Source organism: Apiospora hydei (genome assembly GCF_038363865.1).
Source record: "Apiospora hydei strain CBS 114990 chromosome Unknown utg000010l_segment0_segment0, whole genome shotgun sequence".
Lineage (NCBI taxonomy): Eukaryota > Fungi > Ascomycota > Sordariomycetes > Amphisphaeriales > Apiosporaceae > Apiospora > Apiospora hydei.
In genome coordinates, this window is record NW_027117369.1 from 2729075 (window position 1) to 2752429 (window position 23355).

At 52.2% G+C, this 23355-nt stretch overlaps 6 protein-coding genes across 6 annotated transcripts; 3 read left to right on the top strand and 3 right to left on the bottom strand.

Moving 5' to 3' along the window:
* Positions 1-1103: 1103 nt before the first annotated feature.
* PG997_015087 (uncharacterized protein) lies at positions 1104-2064 on the top strand (the record flags this gene model as incomplete). The annotated part of the gene is made up of 4 exons (XM_066819401.1): positions 1104-1145; positions 1209-1227; positions 1300-1818; positions 1892-2064. The coding sequence occupies 4 exons, from the start codon at positions 1104-1106 to the stop codon at positions 2062-2064; spliced, it is 753 nt and encodes a 250-aa protein (XP_066661589.1).
* Positions 2065-2982: 918 nt separating this feature from the next.
* Positions 2983-8928, top strand: PG997_015088 (ABC multidrug transporter; the record flags this gene model as incomplete). The annotated part of the gene is made up of 17 exons (XM_066819402.1): positions 2983-3017; positions 3081-3608; positions 3687-3830; positions 3987-4082; positions 4160-4664; positions 4723-4741; positions 4803-4880; positions 4950-5640; positions 5943-6585; positions 6656-6828; positions 6917-7329; positions 7513-7562; positions 7814-8007; positions 8056-8095; positions 8160-8196; positions 8268-8822; positions 8880-8928. Coding segments are annotated over exons 1-17 (4233 nt in total), but the record flags the coding sequence as incomplete, so codon positions are not given.
* A 2193-nt stretch (positions 8929-11121) lies between these two features.
* On the bottom strand, positions 11122-13637 carry PG997_015089 (uncharacterized protein; the record flags this gene model as incomplete). Its single annotated transcript, XM_066819403.1, has 4 exons — positions 11122-12825; positions 12885-12900; positions 13095-13231; positions 13287-13637. 4 exons carry the CDS (start codon positions 13635-13637, stop codon positions 11122-11124), a joined length of 2208 nt encoding a protein of 735 aa, XP_066661591.1.
* Positions 13638-14987: 1350 nt separating this feature from the next.
* On the top strand, positions 14988-16596 carry PG997_015090 (uncharacterized protein; the record flags this gene model as incomplete). The annotated part of the gene is made up of 3 exons (XM_066819404.1): positions 14988-15198; positions 15302-15919; positions 16046-16596. The coding sequence occupies 3 exons, from the start codon at positions 14988-14990 to the stop codon at positions 16594-16596; spliced, it is 1380 nt and encodes a 459-aa protein (XP_066661592.1).
* A 507-nt stretch (positions 16597-17103) lies between these two features.
* PG997_015091 (uncharacterized protein) lies at positions 17104-19234 on the bottom strand (the record flags this gene model as incomplete). Its single annotated transcript, XM_066819405.1, has 3 exons — positions 17104-18155; positions 18207-18970; positions 19014-19234. 3 exons carry the CDS (start codon positions 19232-19234, stop codon positions 17104-17106), a joined length of 2037 nt encoding a protein of 678 aa, XP_066661593.1.
* A 1650-nt stretch (positions 19235-20884) lies between these two features.
* PG997_015092 (uncharacterized protein) lies at positions 20885-21460 on the bottom strand (the record flags this gene model as incomplete). The annotated part of the gene is made up of 1 exon (XM_066819406.1): positions 20885-21460. The coding sequence occupies one exon, from the start codon at positions 21458-21460 to the stop codon at positions 20885-20887; it is 576 nt and encodes a 191-aa protein (XP_066661594.1).
* Between the last annotated feature and the right edge of the window lie 1895 nt (positions 21461-23355).

A 23355-nucleotide genomic window follows, 5' to 3' on the forward strand; every position in this document is an offset into this window, starting at 1 on the left:
CATGGTGAGGCTTTCAGGCTACGCAAATCGGAGTCCGCGGCCTGTTTCCCGATGATGCTACGTTACCAGCTTTCTCTGAGAAGGAGACGGAAAGTTCCGTTCTTCGAGAATGACAACACACTCAATGAGCCTGAGATGCCAATATCGACACCCGTGAAACGGGTGACTGACAGCAATGGAAGCTTGTCGTCAGAATGCGACGCTAGACATGCCGGCCTTGGCACGCGGCACTTGGGAGACAAGGATGGTCGATGCAGGTCGCAAATTGTGGGGGAACGAAACGGGAGAGCTTGGCTTACCAACCTACTCCAAACACCAATCACATCGAAATCTAGTGCATATGTGGCATGTGGCAGTTCTTGCGGCTTCGGGTGGTACAGCCGGCTGCCTATCCTGTACTGAAACCGTCACCCTGCAACGGCGTCCCACCCCCGTCTTCACACTTTTATCCGGAACTGGGGCCGAGACCAGGGTGGACGAGAGGATGAACACACCCTGTTGGTGCATGACTGGCCAGGAACACCCTGGGGTCTGCTACTAGCTGGCCATCCTCGAGATTCCCCGGGACTCGAATTAGGCGCGGCGTCAAACTCCCAATTGCCTGATCCGGATGAGTGACAAGTCACTTACAGAAACCAGAAACCTATCCGTTCGTAAGGGAATGCCCGGTGTCGATTACATTGATGCTTCATGCGAGCGCCTCTCCTTGCTACCTTAACTTTCAGACCACGGAAGGACCCAGCTACGCAAGCGGCTGGACTTGTCTGCAGTATCAGACGAACCTGTGAATTAAGCCGCCCTTGTCGTGTTTACTTTCGCGAGCGACCCTTATCATGCGATTACAATCTCTTCACCCCTTCGATGGTTGCATATGTGGCAGCAAACGAGCCCATCTGCATCGACTCTTGCCAAGCCCAATCTTAATCACGCAAGACAGATGAATGAGACTGCATTGCAGAGCTTGGCCTGATCGTGGTGGGAGCACAAGCGCAGATATACCCTCCCAGCCGTTTGGGCCGCCCGGATTCCCTTTGCTATCAAAACCATACACATAGAATCGCGTCATTCTACCCTCTAGACCGCCATCATCTCAAGATCTCAGGATGAAGTTCCTGTGCCTACCAGGCGCCTATGGGAGCGCAGATGTGAGTCATGCTCGCGGTTCTTTCTGCTTGATTTTGGGATTCTCCACTAACGATGCTCACTAGAAATTTCAAATACAGCTTGGTGAGATTGGCCCTCAACCATTCTAGGCTCCTTCAAGATGGCGTATGACTAACGTACACCTTCCGCACGCAGCTCCTCTCGTCAAGGAGCTCATGTCCGACGACACGGCCTCGTTCCGCTTTATCGATGCACCTTGCGAGGCCGTCCCGCCCAAGGGCTTTGCCGACTTCTTCGGCAACCCGCCGTACTACCGCTTCATCGAGCCCGACGACAAGGACACGGAGGAGACGGACGTGCTGTCGCGCATCCGCGACTTCCCCGAGTGCGACACGGCCGAGGACACGATGCGCGAGCTGATGAAGGAGGGGATTGCGAGCAGCATCAAGAGCACCGACCGCGCCATCCAGTTCCTGTTCGAGATCATGGAGCGCGAGGGGCCGTTCGAGGGGATCATTGGATACTCGGAAGGCGCGACGGTGGCGGGCACGTTGTTGCTGCACGAGCAGCGCCGGCGGGAGAAGGCGGGGAGGATGCCGCAGATCAAGTGCGCCGTCTTCTTTGCGGGGTGGCCGCCGCTGGATCCGGTGACGTACAAGATGGTGCTTTCGGACGAGTCTGATCTCATGATTGATATTCACACTTGTCACATCAGTGAGTAGCAGTCTGCATCCAGGCCTTCACCCGTTCAACTTTAAACCACTGACTAACCCGTTGCGATCCCCAGTCGGGTCTCTGGACCCTTACGTCTCGGGCTCCATGGCGCTCTACAACACTTGCGATCCGGATACAGCTTACATATTTGATCACGGTAAGGGGCACACACTGCCTCGGGAAAGGGGGGTTGTCAAGGAGTTGGGCGACGTCATTCGAAACATGATCTCCGAGGTGTCCTCCTGAGTACTTGCTCTGATTCGTAACCCCGGGAATGTTCATTATTCACTACATAGATAGACTGTTTGTTTACGTTACTCTGTTCACCTGTTACCATCCTATGAGTCGATCTCGAGATACCTGAACAGACGCACCATTCCAATTGGATGCTGACGTTGTAGCCTTGCCAAAACCACGTATTGTACAAATATGACTCAAACGTACGTGGCAATTGGAAGTAATATCACGCGATGCCTCAGTGTGGCCATATGGTCGATGAAGAAAATCTGATCTCACATCGTCGATGGTTGCACGATGATAATACCACCAATGATAAGGGGGCGATCCATTGTTCGATCATGGTCTAGTTCTCTGTGACCCCTTGTCTTGGCACGAAACAGTGTTGCATGAACATGATATTTGCCTGTCTCCAATGTTATTGGGGAAAGTACGCAGCCGCCGCAGGGACCCTATCAAGGCTGCATCCCTGGGAGATCTACCGGGCCCTACTACCACCAGGCCCGCAGTAGTATATCGTATATCGTTTCCCTCGCTATGCCGTTCATGGTTCATCCCATTTATCCAGGTTGCCACATTCATGCGCGGCACTCCATCTGCCGTAGTGTAATGTCAATGTTTTTCCAGGCTCGGTTTATCCGGAGTTGGGCTCCGCGAGGTCCTTATCCCATTTCCCAGCTGATTTAGCCTGCGCTTCTGATAAGGGATATATGGTTGCAGTGCATCAATGCAAGGCAAACGTCACAAGTTGCGGCATCCTCCGTTGGGCATTGCTGTATCAGGCGATGAGCGCCACGTTACGGAAAGATCTTGACACTTGATTTCGGGCGTTGCTTTTTCGCACTTTGCTTATGTCGGAAGAATTACCGATTCTGGCGGTGGACCTCGATAATTGCATTACCGGGACATGCTTCTAACCATGTGCAGTTTCGAGCGGTCTTTGGATGTCCAGCGAGTATGAGGTATGCCACATGTAACATACAAACCGCAAGTGCTGGTAGCTGCGAATATCTTTTGTTAGGCAGATAGATATGTCGGACGGAAAGAAAAGCAATCGGCTTTATACGCCAAAGGCTACTCGTGTCGGCGGCCGGGTCCAGGACAACGGAGCCGGCAACGAGGTGGTGACGGTCCCGTCCGTCGTCATCCTATCTGGAGGCAATGGCTCCTCGACGGACCTGCTGCACTCTGCCCCGCCGCCTGGTCGTGCCGCGTCGGTGGCTTCCAAGGTATCCTCAGCGTCGCTGGCGGGCTCGACCGGCCCCTCGACAAGACCTGCTTCACACCACCGCAGCATATCACTGAAAGCATCACTGGGATCGATCCCAGCAACGGACCATGGTACTTCGTCTTCCAATGGAGTTCCATTGGCCACCATCCAGTCCGCTCCAAGCCGGCCACCGCCAGGAAATAATGGGCGCCAACCAAATCTCCCTGGTACAGCTACCTCCGGTGCGGGTGCCGATGCTGCTGCACCGACCGGGCCGCTTAACAGTCCGGGCCTGAAACCACCCAACGTCCCCCGTGGGAAGAAGACGTTGTTGAGCTTTCTTGTAAGTCAATATGACTCCTAGGAAAGCATACGCTTTGGTAGCATACGCTTTGGTATTGTACTGATATTCTACATCAAGCGCATCTTCTCGTATACCAACACAGGCGGTCGGTTCGTTCTGGCCTCATCAGTTGCTGCATCGACTTGCGCCGGGGTCGCCTTCCCAGCCATGACTATAATATTCGGTGATTCTTCCTGTCTTGAATTCTCTCCAGTCTCTCGGGTATCCTCGTCTCCCTAATCTGACGTACGATACAGGTCGACTGGTCGGCAACTTCGCATCTGCTAGGGCGACATGGGAGGGCGAGACCGCCCAGCAGATCATGAAGCATACCATTGATCAGAATGTGTAAGACTCCTTCGCTATGGTTCCCAACAGGCCGCTGAAAGAAGAAGGGTAATGACTGACCTGACGTACAGACTTTATATCGTGTACCTCTTCGCAGGACGGTTCGTATTAGGGTATATTGCCACGGTATGTCCCCATGTATTTCCGGACCCGGTCAAGCCTTCTTCCAAGTTGCTTTAGTCGACGGTTTCTGAACTATGTAGCTCGGCTTTCAAACAATGAGCCTCCGCATATCCTCGGCCATGCGCCTGGCCTATCTCAAAGCCCTGCTGGGTCAGCGGGTCTCGCTACTTGACACGCGACCTCCGGGACAGATCGCCGCCATCATCACGACAACGGCCAACACCCTGCAGAGCGGCATCTCGGATAAGCTCGCGGCCATCCTGCAGAGCCTGTCGCTCATCGTGTCCGCCACCGTCATCGCGTTCTTACACAGTTGGAAGCTGACCTTGGTCACGGGCAGTGGACTGCTGCTCATTACGGCATGCTACTGCATCACTATCCCCTTTATCACGCGTAACATGAAGGAGGTCGAGGATGCCAACATCAAAGCGTCGGCGACGGCCAACGAAGCACTGAGCTCTATCCGGATGATCGCGGCGTGCGGTGCCGAGTCCAAGATGGTGGCCAGGTATGCGCGTTGGGTGGCTGAGTCCCAGCGGAGGGGCATGAGTCTCTCCAAGGTTATCGCGATTCAGCAAGCCACGAGTGAGTCGATCTGCGAAATGTTGCATCCTATCTCCTCATGCTAACCGTTGAATAACAGTTTACTTCAGTGTATTTGCGTAAGTTCTGCTTCTATTTATTGCATGGCCCTGGTCTCGGGAGAATACTAACAGGAAGAAGAACATTTGCACTGGCTTTCTGGTTCGCAGTTAGGATGCTTCTGGGCCTTGAGATACCAAACGTTGGGACGCTCATCATGTAAGCCTGAATATAGACGAAAACCCCCTTCCAGATTAAAGGAACTTTCTCACTGACATTTCTCATCAGCGTTTTGATGTGCGTGATGATGACTGTCATGACAGTAGGCCACATTTCGGCGCCTATCTCCGCCGCGGCCAGGTCCGCAGGCGCCGCCGGCATCCTGTTTAACGGGATCGACGCCCCGCACCCCAAGACGAGTGGGTTAAAGGGCCAGGAGGTATCAGCGTCCCAGAATATCGTCTTGTGGAATGTGAACTTCACCTACCCGACCCGGCCCAAGACTAAGGTCCTGGACGAGCTCAAGCTCATCATCCCGGCGGGCAAAGTGACAGCCATTGTCGGTCCTTCCGGTTCGGGCAAGAGCACCATTGTTGGTTTAATCGAGCGCTGGTATGAGCTCGACGGGGACCGGACAAGAACAAACTGGTACGTTACCATCTTATCCCGGGTCACATTTCATACCCGTTTCCGATGGTGTGGCACTAATGAATCCTCTAAACAGGTTGCCTTCTTCCGCAACGGCAGCATCACTGTCGGCAGCCACCGGCTCCATGAAATCGACTTGAAGTGGTGGCGGTCCCAAATCGGTCTCGTGCAGCAGGAACCCTTTCTGTTCAACGACACCATCTTCAACAATGTGGCCAACGGCCTTGTGGGTACGGTATGGGAAAACGCCACAGAGGCCAAGAAGCGGCAGCTCGTCGAGGTCGCGTGTCGCGAAGCGTATGCAGACGAGTTCATTCTGCGTTTGCCCGAAGTAAGAAACCGGGCTTCACTATTATTGACATTTTTCATTGTTATTAATACCTTGCACCCTTGGGGCCACTTACCGTCCCGTATGCCCCTTATCCTACAGCCAGAACTCGGAACCCCGTATGCCGCGTACCTGAACTCCGAAAACCTCAACACTTTACCCCGAAACCCTAAATCTGTACCATGTACCCCGAACTCCGAACCCCTGAGCCCCTGAACCCCTGAACCCCTGAACCCCTTTTGCACCTAAGCCAGCCATTATCTGCTCGTCAACATCAGCTAATCTCATATGTCCCACTGCAACAGGGTTTCGACACCTCCGTCGGCGACGCGGGCATCAAGCTGAGCGGCGGCCAGCGGCAGCGCATCGCCATCGCGCGCAGCATCGTGAAGCAGCCCGCCATCCTGATCCTGGACGAGGCGACCAGCTCCATCGACGTGCGTGGCGAGAAGGTGGTACAGGCGGCCCTGGACCGCGTGTCGCGGAACCGCACCACCATCATGATCGCGCACCGCCTGTCCACCGTCAAGAAGGCCGACCACATCGTCGTCCTGAGTAAAGGGAAGGTGGTCCAATGGGGGAACCACGAGTCCCTCATGGCGCAGCGCGGTGGGCCGTATTGGTTGTTGACGAACGCGCAGCAGCTGGGGATGGGAAACAAAGGCCCTGGTCATGGGGCTGGGGGCGGTGAGGAAGTGGAGGAAGGGGCGAGTGCGAGTGCTGTGGCGGATGAGATGTCGGACACTGCTTTCACGGAGGCGGACAAGCGTACTATGGATTTGATGACGCTGGATCCCGAGACAGTACCGGTATCTTCGGCGAGGATTCCTGGCCCGAAGGTTAACAAACCCCAGGGTGCTCTGAGGAGTCTCGGCGGCATGTTGCTGGAACAGAAATCATTATGGCCTTGGTATTCAATACTGTTGGTTGGGGCTCTTATTGCCGGTGGTAAGTCTGCCCGCCCATCGCTCGCTCACTTTTGGTCTTCACTGTACTGATAGCGATGTGTCGCTCGCAGCTAGCACGCCGGTACAGGCCTACCTATTCGCAACACTGATATCGTCCTTTGCCTTCTGGGGCGAGACTTTGGTGCAGATCACCAACTTTTGGTGTCTCATGTTTGTCGTCGTTGCCGCTGCGGTCGGTATGGGATATTTCGCATTGGGCTTTGCTTCGACACGAATTGCTTTCGTAAGTAGATTTTCGTTCACCCCAATACATCGTCGTAGGCCCTCTGACTTTGCTTACCATGGGCTTGTTCTGATGACACCTTTAACAGTTGATAACCTCCGCCTACCGCCGCGAATACTTCGCCAACATCATCAGCAAACCCGTCTCCTTCTTCGACGCCGAGGACCACTCGGCGGGCGCCCTGACCGCCCTCCTGGCGATGGACCCAGCCCAGCTGCAGCAGCTGCTCGGCACCAACATGGCCTTCGTCACCATCTCGCTGCTGAGCGTGACGGGCTGCCTGGCCATCGCGTTCTACTTCGGCTGGAAGCTGACGGCCGTCGCGCTCTCGTGCGCCATGCCGCTCGCGCTCGCCGCGGGCTTCTTCCGGATCCGGTGCGAGAAGGCGCTCGAGCGCGACAACCTGCGGGTGTTCGCCGAGAGCGCGCGGTTCGCGACGGAGTCGGTGGGTGCTATTCGCACGGTCACGGCGCTGACGCTGGAGGACCGGATTGCGCGCAGGTATGAGAGGTTGCTGCAGGAGCATGTGGGGCGGGCGTTTCGGAGGCTGAGGTGGGCTACGGTTGTGTTTGCGGCGAGCGATGCGTTGCCGCTGCTGTGCATGGCGTTTGTGCTTTGGTAAGATATCGACCATCCCAGAGTCTCGACAGGAAGCGTTGTGGTGCGTTTGTTAACTTTTCACAGGTACGGAGGACATCTTGTGGTTGATGGGGAGTATTGGACTTTCAACTACTGTAAGCCAGATCATTAATGTCATGGCATGCACCTTGCTTGAAACGCTGACCCAATCGGAAAAAGTGGTCGTTTATATCGCAGTGGTTCAGGTGATGGTCAACTCGTCTCCAGACTTTTATGGTCCTCTTTGACTAACGTGATCTCTGCAGGGGGCAATTGGCGCCGGACAATGGCTCAGCTTTGGTCCAAGTACATCATAATATCCAATGTTGCCCCAATGTTATCAGGGCATCTTGCTGACGTTCTCTAGATATCGCACAAGCGAACGTAGCGGCCAACCGGATCCAAGCAATGAGGGTGAAGGAAAACGATGACGAAAGTGGCATGACACTTCACCAAGATCATTTGGAGGACAAGGCGGAAGGAGTCCGTCTCAAATTGCAAAACGTCTGGTTCAGGTACCCTACTCGAGATGTGCCGGTCCTCTGTGGATTGGACATGACGGTGAGCATACCTGATCTCGAAGCCTGACATGTTGCTAACTTCGTGTAGATAGAAAAGGGGCAGTTTGCCGCGATCGTAGGTCCTTCAGGTAAGCCCTCCCGCCTTCCATTTTCATAATTACTAAAGACGACATAACTAATGCAGGCACATAGGCTGCGGCAAGACCAGTGTGATATCGCTTCTCGAGAGGTACAGTATTCTTGTCATATGGCTATCTATTTATACAAGCTTGGTGACTGACACCTTACTTACCTACGTAGGTTCTACGACGTCAAGTCCGGCAGCATCCAAATGAACGGCGTCGACATCCAAGACATCCGCCTCCGCGACTATCGCAAGTCCATCTCACTCGTAGCGCAAGAGCCCTCGCTCTTCGAGGGCAGCATCCGCGAGAACATCCTTCTGGGCGTCGCCGACGAGGCTTCCGTCGATGACGCGGAGCTGCAACGCGCCTGCCGCGAGGCCGAGATGCACGACTTCATCGCGTCGCTCCCCGAGGGTACGACACCAAGGTGGGCATCAAGGGGTGCTGCTTTCGGGCGGGCAGAAGCAGCGGCTCTCGATCGCGCGGGCGCTCATCCGCCGACCGAAGCTGTTGCTGCTGGACGAGGCGACCTCCAACTTGGACTCGGAGACGGAGAAGCTCATTCAGGGGTCTTTGAGCGCACGCGCCAGACCCGCACTATGGTCGTTGTGGCGCACCGGCTGGCTACGATCCAGAATGCGGATGTAATTTTCGTGTTGGGCGATGGCGCCGTGTTGGAAAGGGGACGCACAACTCTTTACTCCAGAAAAGGGGTGTTTACTACAGCATGGTGAGTCTTCCACGACTTTTTCCGCCTTCGTGGATGTTTGACTAACCCGCATCTCAGTGCCAAGCACAAGCATTGGACCGATGATCTGGGGATTCTGGTGCAGCGTCTGGTACGAGGCAGCTTGGGGCTGAAGCCGCTGCAGGATGAGGGCATAAACGGGAGGCCACCCAACCATAGGACGGATATTGGCGATTTGTCCCTTGCCCGACAACAGCTTTATAAAATATCAGATCCAATTATTTTGCCACATACGACCATATCCTGCTGAATACTAGGGATCCCGTCCGCTCTCCCATATATAAGCAGCAGAGAGCCGAATTAGTACTAGGGTCGGTGACGACCTGGGAATCCTCGGTGTTGTATGTTTTGCTTTTTGCTTTTACTAAGTTTTTCAGCGTGAAGCTGGGTATACGCCGCCACCGTGCAGGGGCAACAGTCAATGGCACGGGTTAGGCACGGGTTAGGCACGGGAGTCTTGGCATATCGCCGTGGGGAGGCTTCAGTCCAGACCTGTATTAGTGCGCTAGCCTTTGGTTCTAACTTGAAACATCCCGTTGTGAGATTAAGATCAGGTCCATTGCACAGGCCATATCTAGTCATCAGCATCTGTCCTGCTTTTGGATGGACTTGACCAGGACCCTTGTGGTCATGGCTCGGGTCTCGTTTTCCTGCTTCTTGCCTGTTATTCGGAGGACCCTGCCCTGAACATCTTTGAGCTTTGGGCGCGGCGGGGCAGCCTGACAGCGCTGGCTTCTGCTGCGGAGGGTGCTCCGCTGGGAGTTGGTGGGGTTGCGTGCCAGCACTGGGATTGCTGGGGGCGGCGTGCACTGAACTGAAAAATTCGAAAATGTACTCGCTAAAGAAATGCAAAACGATTGACAGTCCAAGAAGCTATTTTGGGAAGGCCAGACGGTCGTATCAGCTGGGATTACCCCGCAGAATGAAGTATTTTACCAGCACTATGAGCACTGTAAGCTCTGCCTACAGCTCTGCCTCTGAAGGCTGAGCCGCAATCCAAAAGCCCCTGGCCCTTGTCGGTTTACTCCAAGTACATGGCTAGTCGAACCCAGGAACATTCGCAACTTATCATCAGTCCAACACTGCACCATGTGTTGAACAAGCTGGTACTATTCATTTCGCAGTGTTTCATTAATCAAACATCTCTTTTGCTAACCATTGCTTATTTTATAGTGAGAACGACCTGTATTTCCAACCTGCCTTGTCGAGACCAGTTGTGCAGTTTGGTCGCATCCATCCCCATTGACCCCGCTCTCAGGTTATGTCTGCTCCGACTGCCCTTTTCAAATTGACACGCAGCCTATCTTGAAAGAGGATCCCAGCGCGTCATCGCTACCAGTGTGGTAAGCGACGCCGCGAGGCCCACGACCATCAAGATGTAGTCGTACTTGCAAAGTGACGACGGAGATTCTCAAGAAGAGCCTAGAGGCGCTTAAAGGATCGGAAGCCCATAAGTACGTCGGTCACTGGAAGAAGATTGGATTTCTCAAGTGAATAGAAGTCGGACTCAAAATGTTACTACCTCATGTTGCTCCTATGCAGTCGATTACATCAACTCCCCCTTCGTCTCACTTTGCCTCTTAGAATAATAGTGCAACAAGACGTCACCCACTGACCGTATCATTGCCATATCATTTAGAGGGACCACAACCCTGATGTCTTCCGACCAGTAGTCAAACCCCTCCTCGTCTTCCAGACTTCCTAATTCACTCGTATCCCCGATTCCAGGCACTCGCCAATTTGCAAACGATTCAAGGATGTCCGTGGTAACAAAAGGCCGAAGGACATACAGTCACTCTTCTGGCAGCTCTCCGGGCCCCGTCTGTTGGGGTTCCGTGGAAGCTCGTTCAAGTGTCAAGTCCCGAAGGTTATTACAAATCGAGAATTGTGTTTCTTTCCAACTTGCTTCTCTCCAACTTGATCCTGGTATTGTCGTCTTTCCTGGATCAAGTTCCATCGTGTCGCGGTCCACAGAAACCCGCAAGCCATATTCGGCGATACTGAAGTTGGAGGCAAACAGCAGCATCGCCAAGGATAGTTTTCGTCCGGATGTGTTGTGGATGGTCAGACGACCCGGGACTTCTGTATCGACGTAGAAAGGAGAGGGCATGGCCGGGGCGGCTGCCTTGGGCATTCTATAGATCTGTTGAAAGCGTAAAATGCATTCCAAGGAGATGGCAGTTATCTCATATGCTTTGGCCAGCGTTCTGGGCGCAAGATCCTCTAGGGACCGCCGTACTGTATTCTCATCGTCAGCGGCCGCATCGAGGCCCCAAGCACGTCAGCGTGAAATTGCCTTTCCTGCTTCAAAGAAGACGTCAAGGCCATCTCGTTCGATCTCTCCAATGCGCCCAACGTTGTTGTATTTCATTAGAACACCATTTCGCGGGCGTAGACTTTCCCAGTCCCTCATGGAAATAGGACTGACTCTGAACTCGCTCAAATAACGTTGTTTTAATTGTTTGAGTAAACCTGTTTCATGCTTAATAACCCTGTTATCCGCATCGACGAATACTTCGAGGTAGTCATCAGCGACCCGTTGGTAGTGTGTGACCTTCAAATGGCTGTATTGTTCTGGCCAGTGAATATCGAACGGGTTAATGCTGAATGTCTCTGGATTTTCCGTAAGCTCTTCTGGCATGTATCGCAGGTAAAGAGTGTGTTTGGCCCAAGGAGCTCCATCTTGGCTTGGATTGCTAGACAGTTTGTTGATCCGTACCATGCTGGTAAAAGCTTTCACATCCTCGACTGTGAATGTGATGAAAGGAACGACTTGGCGACTGATGAAAACCATTCCCGCTTTGATGCCGTGGAGGCTCCCGGCGGACATTGTAGCTGTTTGGTCCACAATTTTGAGGGACAACACCAACCTTTCTAGTGGATGTTCTCTATCTCCTAGAAATAGCTTATCACCCTGCCCAAGCAAACGCGGCCTCTGGGTGCGCGCCTCGGCACGCGTCATGTGTTTGACTTTGCCGAATGCTGTTCCGCATAACGCCTGGTAAGATGCAACCTCCCCGTTGCACCATACGTTATGCAACTGCTCGTAGAATAGGAAAGTACAGAGACCGTACATTCTTTCACTGCCACCGCTGATGGATTGTGGTACTTCAAAAGCAACTCCTCCTTCAGCAGCACAGCTAGAAAGATATGTAACACCCGGAGATTCCACTCCATCACCCGGCGTGTCTCTACGGTCTTGATGCGCCCATTCTTTTTGGAACGTCTCATGATCAGGCTCGCCGTTGCAAGGAGCACTGTCGAAGTGTGGAGCTCGGTTGCAATTAGTTCGAACACTGGATTGGCCAAACGGAATACAAGTACCGAAGGAGGCGTCGAGGAATGCAAACACTTGTACGCCTCTACTACCTAGCTCTTCCAGACAGGCGAGTAGCTGGTTCACACGGATTGCTGGCTCTCCAAGGCAGTAGTCCATGGGGAAAATGTGCTCTTCCTCTCTGGAGTGTTCTGATTGAGCGTCGGCCGGGGTAAGAAGTGCACCAAGCCCCGAGAAGTGGAAATAGAAGACATCGCCTTCACAAACGCGCTGGGAAAGCTTGTGGAACTGCTGCTTGATGTTTCGGAAAGTAGGTTGGGTCTTGTATTGGTCTTTCCCAGGTGACGAGACGAGTATTACCTTTTCGTGGATGTCGAAATGTTTCTCGAGAACAACATCGATCAGGTCAATGTCATTGGAACAGCCATGCAAGTCTCGCAGACGGAAAGGAGTGCCGTTCTCGGAGATCCTCTGCTGGCCTGGGTGGCCATTGTCGTAGTGGTCAGCACCGACTAACAGCGCAAAGCGACGGATTCCACGTGTTATTGATGGCATGATGGCCTTCATATCCGAGGTCCACGCTTCGACCATTCTGAAGACTCTTTTCAAATCAGGGTTCTCCGGTTTGGGTTTAGTCATGCCCCGGTGATCTGCACGTATCACCATAGGTATGAACGCAGGCAAAGCAGCCCATTCTGGGGTCATTCTCTTTAATTAAAGTATGTCAGTCATTGCAGATGGCGAGTTTGATAGCCAAGTGAGCTTACATGCTTGGTAACGGATCTGGTAAGAATGCGCAACAGCCGACGATTTTGATGACTGGCTTGGATTTCGTACAGTCTTCGGGCATGGAGCGAAGCATCTCTCGAAGGCGTCCTTGGAGTTATTTGATATCTGCAACAGAGCTTTTGGCGTCGAGTGACCAATTCTCCTCGCTTGCTGTCTTGGCACAAGGTATCTTGAGATGGCGCGCACACATAATTGCCCACTCGCCTAGCCCAGCAGGAAAGTGTGGCGTGCCGAACAGGAAAGCAAGTTGATATCGGTCTTTGAAGAAATCGAAGAAAAGAGTCAAGCACTGTTTGCCATTCTGCGGGTTTGCCAAGTCGAGTGCCTGGTTGATCGTTGTCAGTCTGCAGCAACAACCCCTGTTCAGCGGGGGGTTTCACCTGCTCATATATGAGACCACCATAGCCGTGGGCCAGAACCAGTATAGGGCGGCGGAACTTTTGGTCTATAGTGACCTCTTGGTCGTCGTCAACTTCCACTTGAGTATCAGCGGCTGTGTGATGGCAACTCAAGTGCGCCCCTAACGTCTGGGAGAGTGCTCGTACTTGGCTTTCCAGCTGGTCAGGGTCGAGAAGCCCGGATAATCGTGTCTTGTGGTGAATTGCATAGCCATAAGCCATTATTTCGGCTCCGGGAAGGGCTCTGCTCATTTCCTGCAACCAAATGTTGTTCTCCCCTGGAAGGTATTCACCATCCGCTCTAATGGACCATGTGTCATCGCGATCCCCCATTACGTCGTGGATGAACAATACGCTAAATTTTGAGATGGTTAGGCCATGGTACGGTAAACGAAAACACTAGAAAGGGGGCCCTACTTGAAAGATGGGTCTCTGGGTGATACATGGATCGCCAAGCCGAGCGGGGAGGGCTTTTGCTGCTACATGTAGGTCTGATTTCATTGTCCTTCTGCAGCACCCTCGATATGGTGGCCCACATACTTCGCACCTTGGACTATGTGAGATGATCCCTCATTTTATGGCTGCAATCGGTCGTGTTCTGGTGTATTTGCATCAAATGCTTTCGAGTTGGGCGTTGGGCTCTCTATCTCAGCTCTCTTCAGAAAGCCGAAAGTGTTTATGGTTCGAAAGATTAGGGGAGAGTGTAGAGACTCGAAGAAAAACTCGAGAGGGTTTACTGCAAGATTCTTGTGTTCGTAGCTTCGCAGTTTCGCTTATTCGATTCCACTTGGATATAACATGGTATGAAATACTGGTGTGGAAAGTGTGATGAAGGAATTCCGCAGGAATCTCCAGCAGTTTGGCCACTTCCTTGAGAGTTGTATCGGATGGCGTAACAGTAAAGATAATAGTGCGAAAACAAGAAATCAATATGATCAGAAGCTATTGGTGTGCGAGTGGGTCAGTTGGGTGACGTATATCAAATCGACTGCATGACCGCTCTCAGCATATTGCGCCACCTTGTGCCGTGCCAGCCCTGGGTTCTAATGACCATCCACTCATGATTCCGACCTTGACTCGTTTTCTTTACAAATCATATTAGCGCGAAACAAGTCAATACCGACACGTCGGAGTTTAAAATGATATCTTTGTCAAGTACCTCCGACAAAGCAAAGCTCTACCTCGCGTGTCAATGGAGTTGGTCCTGCTTATGTGGTTCTTGTACAGCCTGTGTAACTGGTTACACTGCCAGACCGGTGAAGAGTGTGCATTCAGTTGGCTGAAAAGAATGCAGTTTGATAGGGAAAATTTAATGTACCTGAAACGCCATGCTACTATTTGTGCCACTGCCTAATCTATTGACTGGGAGGGTCATGTGGGGATGGTTACCGAAGCCTGCAGTCTGTTCTTTGTCTTTGATAGTGTGGTATGAAGCAGTAATCCGCCATTTTGTCACCTCGGCTTGCATCTGTCGAAACTGGAAGCCGAACAATGTTGCCTAGCGTTGAATTCAGGCTGCCTGTTGATGGACGACTTGTCAAACAGACACTGTCTCGAAAGAATTTCCATCATTAGCGCCCTCATGCTATGCGAACCCTTCACAGAAATACCTACTGACGTAACGTTGTCTTTCCTGCCGTGAAACTTTGTCACCTTCTCAGCTTCCTTCTGGAGCTGCCCCTGATGTCGAAAGCCAAGTTGATTATTTGTTGCGATGGCACAGCATGCTCAGAGTATCTTGGAGATAAGAAGAGTCCAATTACCAATGTCTCCCGGATCGCACGTGCGATTAAGAAGTGGGACGAAGAATGCCGTCAAATAGTCCTTTACCTTTCTGGTATCGGCACGGATGAGGGTAATTGGCTCAACTTCAAGAATCAGGCTATTGGACAGGGTAAGCTTACTTCACCCATTTCACGAAGATTTAGTTATGTCGACTGTTATAGTCAATTGTGTACCGACCTTTCGAGTCAGTTGACCAACTGATGATGTAACAGGACTCGAAAGTTTGATTCTAGAGGGTTACATGTTCCTCTCGCATAACTGGACTCAACAGGATGAAATTATTCTGATTGGGTTCTCGAGAGGCGCATTTGCTATGCGTTGCCTCGCGGACTTCGTTATTCAACGTGGTCTTTTGTCCAAACAGGCACTCCACACGTTGCCCGATGAGTTCAGACACTGGATAAAGACTGGCCACGAGAACAGAGAGCGCTCAGGAATGAAAATCAAGGTATGTGCTCTCTGGGATACGGTCGCTTCCATGGGCTCGTCATTTGCCCCCGAGAATCAACTGGGCAGGTTCTCTTTCGTACACTCCGAGTTACTGGAGGATATCGAGTATGCCTTCCAAGCTCTGTCTCTACATGAACGCCGATCCCACTTCGCTCCACTGGTGTGGAAATACAGGGATGTAGACGACAGGGTGAGGGACAACACCCTCGACCAGTGCTGGTTTGCGGGGCATCACGGGGATATTGGTGGAGAAGGGCAGGCCTTGTCACACTTCGCTCTGGCATGGATCATTGCCAAGTTGCGACCTTTTGTGGCTATTTCAGAAGATGAGGTATGGACACGACAGCCCTTACTTGATGCTTGGCAAATCCACCCCGGAGGTATGTGAATCAGTACAACCCAAGGCTTTCATACATTACCAGTAAACCTAGTCCATCATCGACTCCTCGATGGTGATCAATAGCTCCTTCTTTTTCCTTGGAAGTGCTGACACATGGTGCTTTCAGAACCCCTAGGTATTCTAGACGCCTCCAGGACGTTTCTATGCAGAGCTTTTCAGAAGCTGCATCGCCAGCCATGCTGCCACTTCCAGAATGAGAATGGCCAAGATCATCTTGCAGAGCGAATTCAGCACGACGGTTCTCGGGAGCGAATGCACTTCTCTGCGGGATTGTTACAACACTACGGCGCCGTTGAACGGTTCATTTCGTTCCATGATTTCGACTATTTCGACCCCAGTGTTGAACGTGGAGAGGATTTCAGAGCACTACAACCAAATGACCGTCGATCCTGGATTCTAGCCTATCCAGGACAGGCCAATCCACATGCTCGAAAGCTCTTCCGTTTCTTATATAAAGACCCAACACTGCAGCCGATCGAGGACCCAGCATATTACCGGGTTGAGGAACAAACATTGGGGGAAGACGAGAAACATGTCCTGGCGGCGTGGACGCAACACCAGCACGGTCTCCTGATTGACGAGATGTCTGCCATTGGGAGCCCTGAGCTTAAAAACACCTACCTGTTTACACTCCGCTCATACCTGAGTGCCTTGTAGTAGTTGTTGTTGTATTTAACGTCTAGGGAGCGGCGGAGCCCTCCAGCCTCCCTAGGGGTATGGGACGCGCTACCTATCCATCTATTTATCCTCTAATAGTATACATGTGATCGCGGGATCAAAGGTGCCACTTTTGCCTCTTTGCTGACTTCTACCTGGGTGCCTTGTAAATCTCACAGACGAGGGGCAACGGCAGCAAGGGTACGAGCATACAGCAGTGTGTCATCAGAAATGTTTTATTCAAATGTTCCGGCAACGCTAGAGATTTTCGAATATCCAGTTGACTCAAGGAGCCCTGGATACAGCCGTTTAACCTGACTTCCTCATGATGAAGACTGTTAGAAAGATGCACTGCATGACCATAAAAGAGTAACCGACAGCACTGTTCTACCAAGCTTCGAAGGAAAGACGCGATGCAAAATGCTTTAGGCAGCGGTCAACGTGTGAATCACGAGTCTCCACCCAGATGTTGTCATGCAAGTGAGGTATTTTCTCTCAAGGCTGCTCTCATACTCTGTCGTAAACCCGCCAATTTAAGTCCTCATATACTTCAGTTGTTGACAGCTTTCGTTTCCGAAATGTGTCTTTTGCAGATGATTTCAACTTCTGCTTAGCTCTCTCGAGACTGGCATTTGTGAGATCTGTTAATTCATGTTCCCTGTGAGGCGGGTTTGCCACCAAGCGGATACCTGACGGGGTATCAACATCTTGCTCTTCTTGACGTAAATGGTTATGTCGCGGATAGCCGAGAAGAATGCCCTTGAGCTTGGAGGCAAGCAGATCCTCGCTTAATTGGTCCATCTCTTCGCCCTTGATATCAGAGACGGCCCTGGAAAATACCAATGCCGCTCGCCGAGTAGACGTTGTCCAGATCAACTTCTTTCTGAGTATTCCGCTAGACGCTGACATCAGACCGTAGCATATCGCACAGCACGCCAGCCAGGCACACTCAAGACCAAGTCCGAGGCGGGTCAGAAAGCTTGAGAAGCCCCACACGACTCCGGGCACCGTCCGGCAGACGGCCCGCTCCTTTGCTATGTAGTGCACCGGGATCGGCTCTCCCTTGTAACACACGCAGTTACCCAAGCTTGTGAATATCGATGGGCTATAACAGCCATGACCGAAATCGAGGAAAGGCGCAGCAAGCTGGATGGAGGCGCCGTTTAGCCATATTGTGGAGTTGTACGGCAGGTCATTAGTGGTATTCTGGCCGACTGCCATCGAGGTGTTGCGGACGAAACGGCTCCAGAAAGCAATGTCGATGACACTTTCGTTGCCTGTCTTGCCGTGCGGTGGAAATTGTACTTGGACACCCACAGTGACGTTTTCATTCGAATCATAATGAGGAGAGTCGATCGAGGAGGCGAGTCCGAGGCCTGTGAAGGTTTTGGATGCGCCCATACAACGGCCGAACAAAACTGTCCACCATGTAGCTGGCAATCCTTCGGGCGTATAGCTCACGATCTCTGATGTCTCGGGGGTTGTAACCTTGGGCTTGGCTTCTTGCTTCCAATATTGCCCATGGACAGCCATCCGTAGTGTCTGCGCTGTGAGCGCATCTGGCAATCATGAGCATTTTCTTCCGGTATAATCATGGGAGGGCCACTGACAGTCGCGTATACTTTTGATGTTTAACGAGCTGTTTCTTGAACTGTTCGCGTCGCCTGTAATTGCAACGTAGTCCCAAATGGTGGTTGCATTACTACGCCGCCATCCACCAGTAGAATAATGCAATGTCTGGTTCACATCCGCCGTCTCTTGCAAACATAACCCGGCACTAGGGTACTTGACGCCGTCGAGCGTGAGTTCTTTCGTGGAGCCACCAACGTCGGCAAAGTTGGGTCCCAGCTCAACCAAGGGCTGACTGACGCCCAATCGCGTATCCTCCAACACCCAGCATAGAGACAGGTCCGGGGAGTTCAAAGGGACGACATCGCCATTGGGCATCGGGTAGAAATTCTGGGACAGACTAACGTAACCTGTGGCTGCGCCCCATATGACCGAGAACAGCAGGGTGTATCCGAGCGTGTAGACAACCATCAACGTGCCCAAGAATACCGTAGCGCTTTCACGTCGGCGCAGGGAGGTAACCAGAATCCAAAGAGTCCCAAAAGAAGACCGCGAGAACGACATGGCCAGGTAGAAATCGGTGGTCACTGAAAATCGTTCCATCAAGATTACCAAGAAGGGGTGCAAAACAAAGCGGTAAACAATCCAACCGTGCAGAAACCGACCACCTTGGCCAATGACGGTATCCCAGGCTATGTCAATCGTTTTGGCCTGAGAGAAGGTGAAGCTTCCGAAGGTCATGTCCAAAGTGAATTTTTGCTCGATGGAGTCACCCACATCATTGTTGCATCTCAAATCAAATACACTTGGGGGCACCAGTAGGCCCAGAGTTTGGAGAAGGAAGGAACGCAGCCAACTCAGCAAAAGGGATGACTCCAAGTGAAAGTGCCAAGCCTGTGATCGTAAATCGCCAAGTTGAAACGTTATCTGCTAACGTGTTGGTCGAGTTGCTCTCGCCGTCTCTGCAAGCAGAGTCCGACGGGTCTGGGTCACGGTCTGCATTGAGATCAATATTGCTTCGTAATGATTCCGTTGATGGATTGCGTGTAGGCGCGTCCGTTTCCTCCATAATGGCATGGAACTTCGCTTGATAGATTTGGTCGAGAGAGAAGAAAGAAGCAGAATATGTTCAAAGCTAAAGTTTCAATAGTTTTGCAGTAGACTACGTCCATTAGTAGTGCCAAAAGACTTATCCTGCCCAATTCTTGAAGACTCTGTGTGAGATGTAATACGGCCTCAATATGCTGTACGATCGTCTACGCACGTAATTGCAAATCACTTTGGTCTTGGCTATTTTTACATACATGCAGATAAGCCGCAGAGGCGTAGCAGCGTTCCACCTTGCCACATACCTGGAATGACGCTCTAAATTAGGCTGACCTTGAATGAACCCTCTGGCCAATTGGCTCATGCGGCGATCCCATTTTCAGTGGCTAACAAACTTGTTTCTATAAACATGAGATTTTCTTCACATTCAAGCACTTGGCTTCATACCGTCCTCTTATTTGAAAAGTCCGTGCGGTTTTCCTCTTTCCCATTCCCCTTTCCGAGCTTACGTAGGGGGAGCCTAGGAGAAACGAAAGTCGGACAAAACGCAGCTCAGCCCCCTTTTGTACACGCTGTATCGGTGACGGAAGACTCGGTGAACGACGGAGGGGCACATGTGAGTAACGTCACACAAAGGTCACCCTGTTCTCTTCTAACCAGCATGTCCGGTCCAGTAGTGCAACATGATTTAAGAGCCGAACAAGAATACATACCACCTAAACTATCATTTAACATGAATTTGGAATACCTAGTGCTCCCAGTACGCCTACTCTGATGTTCCTGCTAGCGGAAAAGTATTATTACCGGAAATTTAGGGTTAGATGGTATAATACTGCTCGTAACCCACAAGGCTGGCGTGACATCGCTAACACCGTCGCTTCCCCATGGCTCCAGCTCCCATACATCCGCCATCACCACCACTGAGGCGAACCCCTGCTACTGCCTCCCATTATTCCGGCGCCGCGGCCTCCTCTCAAATAACCACCGGTGCTGCCGCCCATCATGCCTCCATCGCTAGTCTCTCCCATGCGCTTGCCCGAGTGGCGGGACCCTCTCATGCCGTGGCCCCTGCGCCAGAACGTAGTCCCTATATCAGGGCCGTGGTGGTGGTGTATTATCTTTACTGGTTGCTTGGAGCCACAGCTTCTAGCGCCAAGTTATGGAGATCCGAAGTCCATTGCGCTGGAGTAATATTGATGGTTGTGTGTAATCTGGTAGGCTGGATAGAGTGAGATGACTAACCCCCTAATCTGCATCCCCGGTTAGGATTCCAATCGGTGTATCTGGGATAGATAACTACTGATGATCTAGAAGCCTGAGGGATGATTTGTATATGATACAAAACTCCAAGGGTAAGGATCCAAGTTCGGTTGCATTCCGAATGATGTATTAATCTGAAGGATGATCAGCACTATGCAAAGTTCATATTCGAACGAGATGGTAGAACACCGGGGAAACTGGTGTAGTTACATCTTCCAAGTACGCGCGAACGGCGTCTTCGCCCCGCCCCCAAAGCATTGTCTCGCAATCCTCCATTTCCCGTATCTCATCTTCGGTCACATCATACGGACCCCAGTCCGGGCCATCCGAGTCTTTGAGAAAATAGACCGATATCCTCGTGATGGGGAAGTCGGTTTCATGTTTCACTCGTAGAATGCCGTCGGCTCCTTCTTCAACATAGGAGCTCATACGAAAGCGCCGCTCGATGGAAAATGGCGGCGGCGGGCTCTCGGGCACATAGTGGGTTTCCGGTCTCGCCAGGGCCGGATGCAGTTTGGGGAGATTGAAGAGACCCTCCACCGCCGGGGGGCGGATTCTCGACCCGGGAACGATCCTGTAAATGCGTCGCCAGGACATCCATGAGACTTTTGCCCACGGCCTGGCGTTCCCGGACGTGAGACCACGACGAACTGCCGTCGTGGTCCAGCCATACGTGGAGGTTACGGAGATGAGGCAGCTGACCTACGGCAGCCCATGCGCGGGCCCATGTGGCGCATGCGACTGCCTTTGCGTCCGCACCAGCGTACTGAGCTGCATAACCGGGCTGGTCGTCTTGGACGCTTGCCAGTGCTTCGTAGACGGCAAGTGGAAGCCGCAGTGTGACATGCAATCTCACTATCAGAGGATACGCGTAACTGGCCAGATTCCAGAGATGGCTTGGGCCTGAAGCCTCCTCGGCAGGCTTCCGGCTCAACAGCTCGAGGGTGGGCAAGTCCGTAACGTTGATGGTTGCACCTTCGAGCACCATTGTGCCGACATCGAGAAACCTACAGTGGGAAAGAAACTGTGAGCCAGAAGTTGACTTGGGGGATTATCGCGATGCTCACATTTTCTTGCAAACGGAAAGAAGGTTACTGGTGTAGCCCAGGTCGTGGATGTTCGAGGCCTCTTCGCATTTCCAATGCGGGCCCCACGAGGATCGCACACGACGAGCCCAAGTGTTCCAATTGATGGCTTCGATTCAGAGTCTCTTCTTGAGAAGTCAATGCATCCTCTCAATGAAGTCCGAATCACCTACATCAAGATCCATGTGGGGATCACCGGTCGTCTCGGTCCTAGTATCAGTGGATGCTGTCGGAGCACTTGGCCGGGTGTCCACCACGGGAGGCTGTGCATGGTCGGCTGCTGCCGCGGGAGGCAATTGGTCCAATGCTCTTGGGGCACGTTGGTGATGCCGATTTCGACTCGAATGGTTTATGGTGGTACAGCCATAGTAGATCTGCGACATCTCCTGCATTGTCCATTGACCTCGCGCTGCCAGCTGAGTTTGTGGGTATGGCAGCGGTTGCACGCACGGCGCAGGACCCCGCCCGGCAGCCATGGGGCCCTGGAACAGACGACCTCGAACAGTGACCATATACGTGCCAACCAATAATGCCCAAGAAGTTTTTCATAATGGCTTGGTAGTATAGATGAAATGTTGAAGTGCAGCATTGAGATTGGGTATCCCGCCAGAGAGAAATGCGCCGAGGCAAGGGGGTGGTAAAACGGTTTTCTCGATCACTCTATTGCAGAGGTTTGGTCAGGCCCTGGCTCAGCGTGTAATGTGTTAGCTTCAATGTCAGGGCAATTTGGTCGGCGCCTCAGGGCCCTGCCAGCCTGCAGTAGGCTGTGAGCGGACTACTGGACCAAAAGCAATCAGGACAACCAATCTCCTACGACGCTTCTTATCGTAATTCTAGAACTTGCGAATAACAATTTTACCAGCCGAGCACAGATCTTGAACTGCTCATGGTTACGCATTATGGCCTACTCTATAAGTACCCAAAGTTGCATTCCATCATGTCGTCTACCCGACGGTGCTGGGGCAGCTAGCAGCTGCCTGATTGCAGTATTGAGGAGTCAGTCATGTTCGGCCGCAACACAATCTCCTCCTACTCAACGCACGCATTAGCTACTCTTGATTAAAATGAACATTACTCCAATGCCGAGGAGGCCCTTTTCCTTTCTTTCGTCTTACATTTTGTGACGAGTCGATACAGTTCTGTGAAACTGCCTGTACCGGAGCTCCTCACGCAACGATCCGCACTCGCCAGTCCCCAGCCCCAATTCGACCAGAGTAGCAGGTTTCTCGCTGTGGTCAGCTATCCGCACACTGAGAGTGTTGCCTAGTCTCCCATTCGGTGGATTGTTCAAAATCAGCATCAATTCTGATGTGCCTGACTCAGCAACCAAGTGCAACATGTTGGCATCAACCAGCGCCTTCGCTCCTAAACGTACCTGAATGGTACCAACACGAGATCCCCATAGCTACTGCAGCGCAAGGTAGCGGCCTGCACCCTTGCATATCCGCGAGCTGAGCTCATGCAGGGCGAAATGCGGGTTCATTCCTGTTAGCACCACTAATGCACCCTGCATCTCGTAACCTTACTAAGTCCAGTGGTCAGCCCGCCCCCATATCAAGCTCGGCATTGCACCCAAAACAGATATAGTCTTCCATTGATCAGGCAGACCTGTTGGCTTCGCAAGCATCATCGTCACGGGGCGTACGCTCCTTTTCCATTGCTCCACAGTCTCCATCACTTTGCAGTAGTGTGATCATGTTACGACGAGTTGGTTTTACGGTCACAAGGCGGCTTGGAAGCTTGCTGAGCTGACTGCAGGCAATACAGCTTTATGTCGATCCCCTTCAATATAGTCATC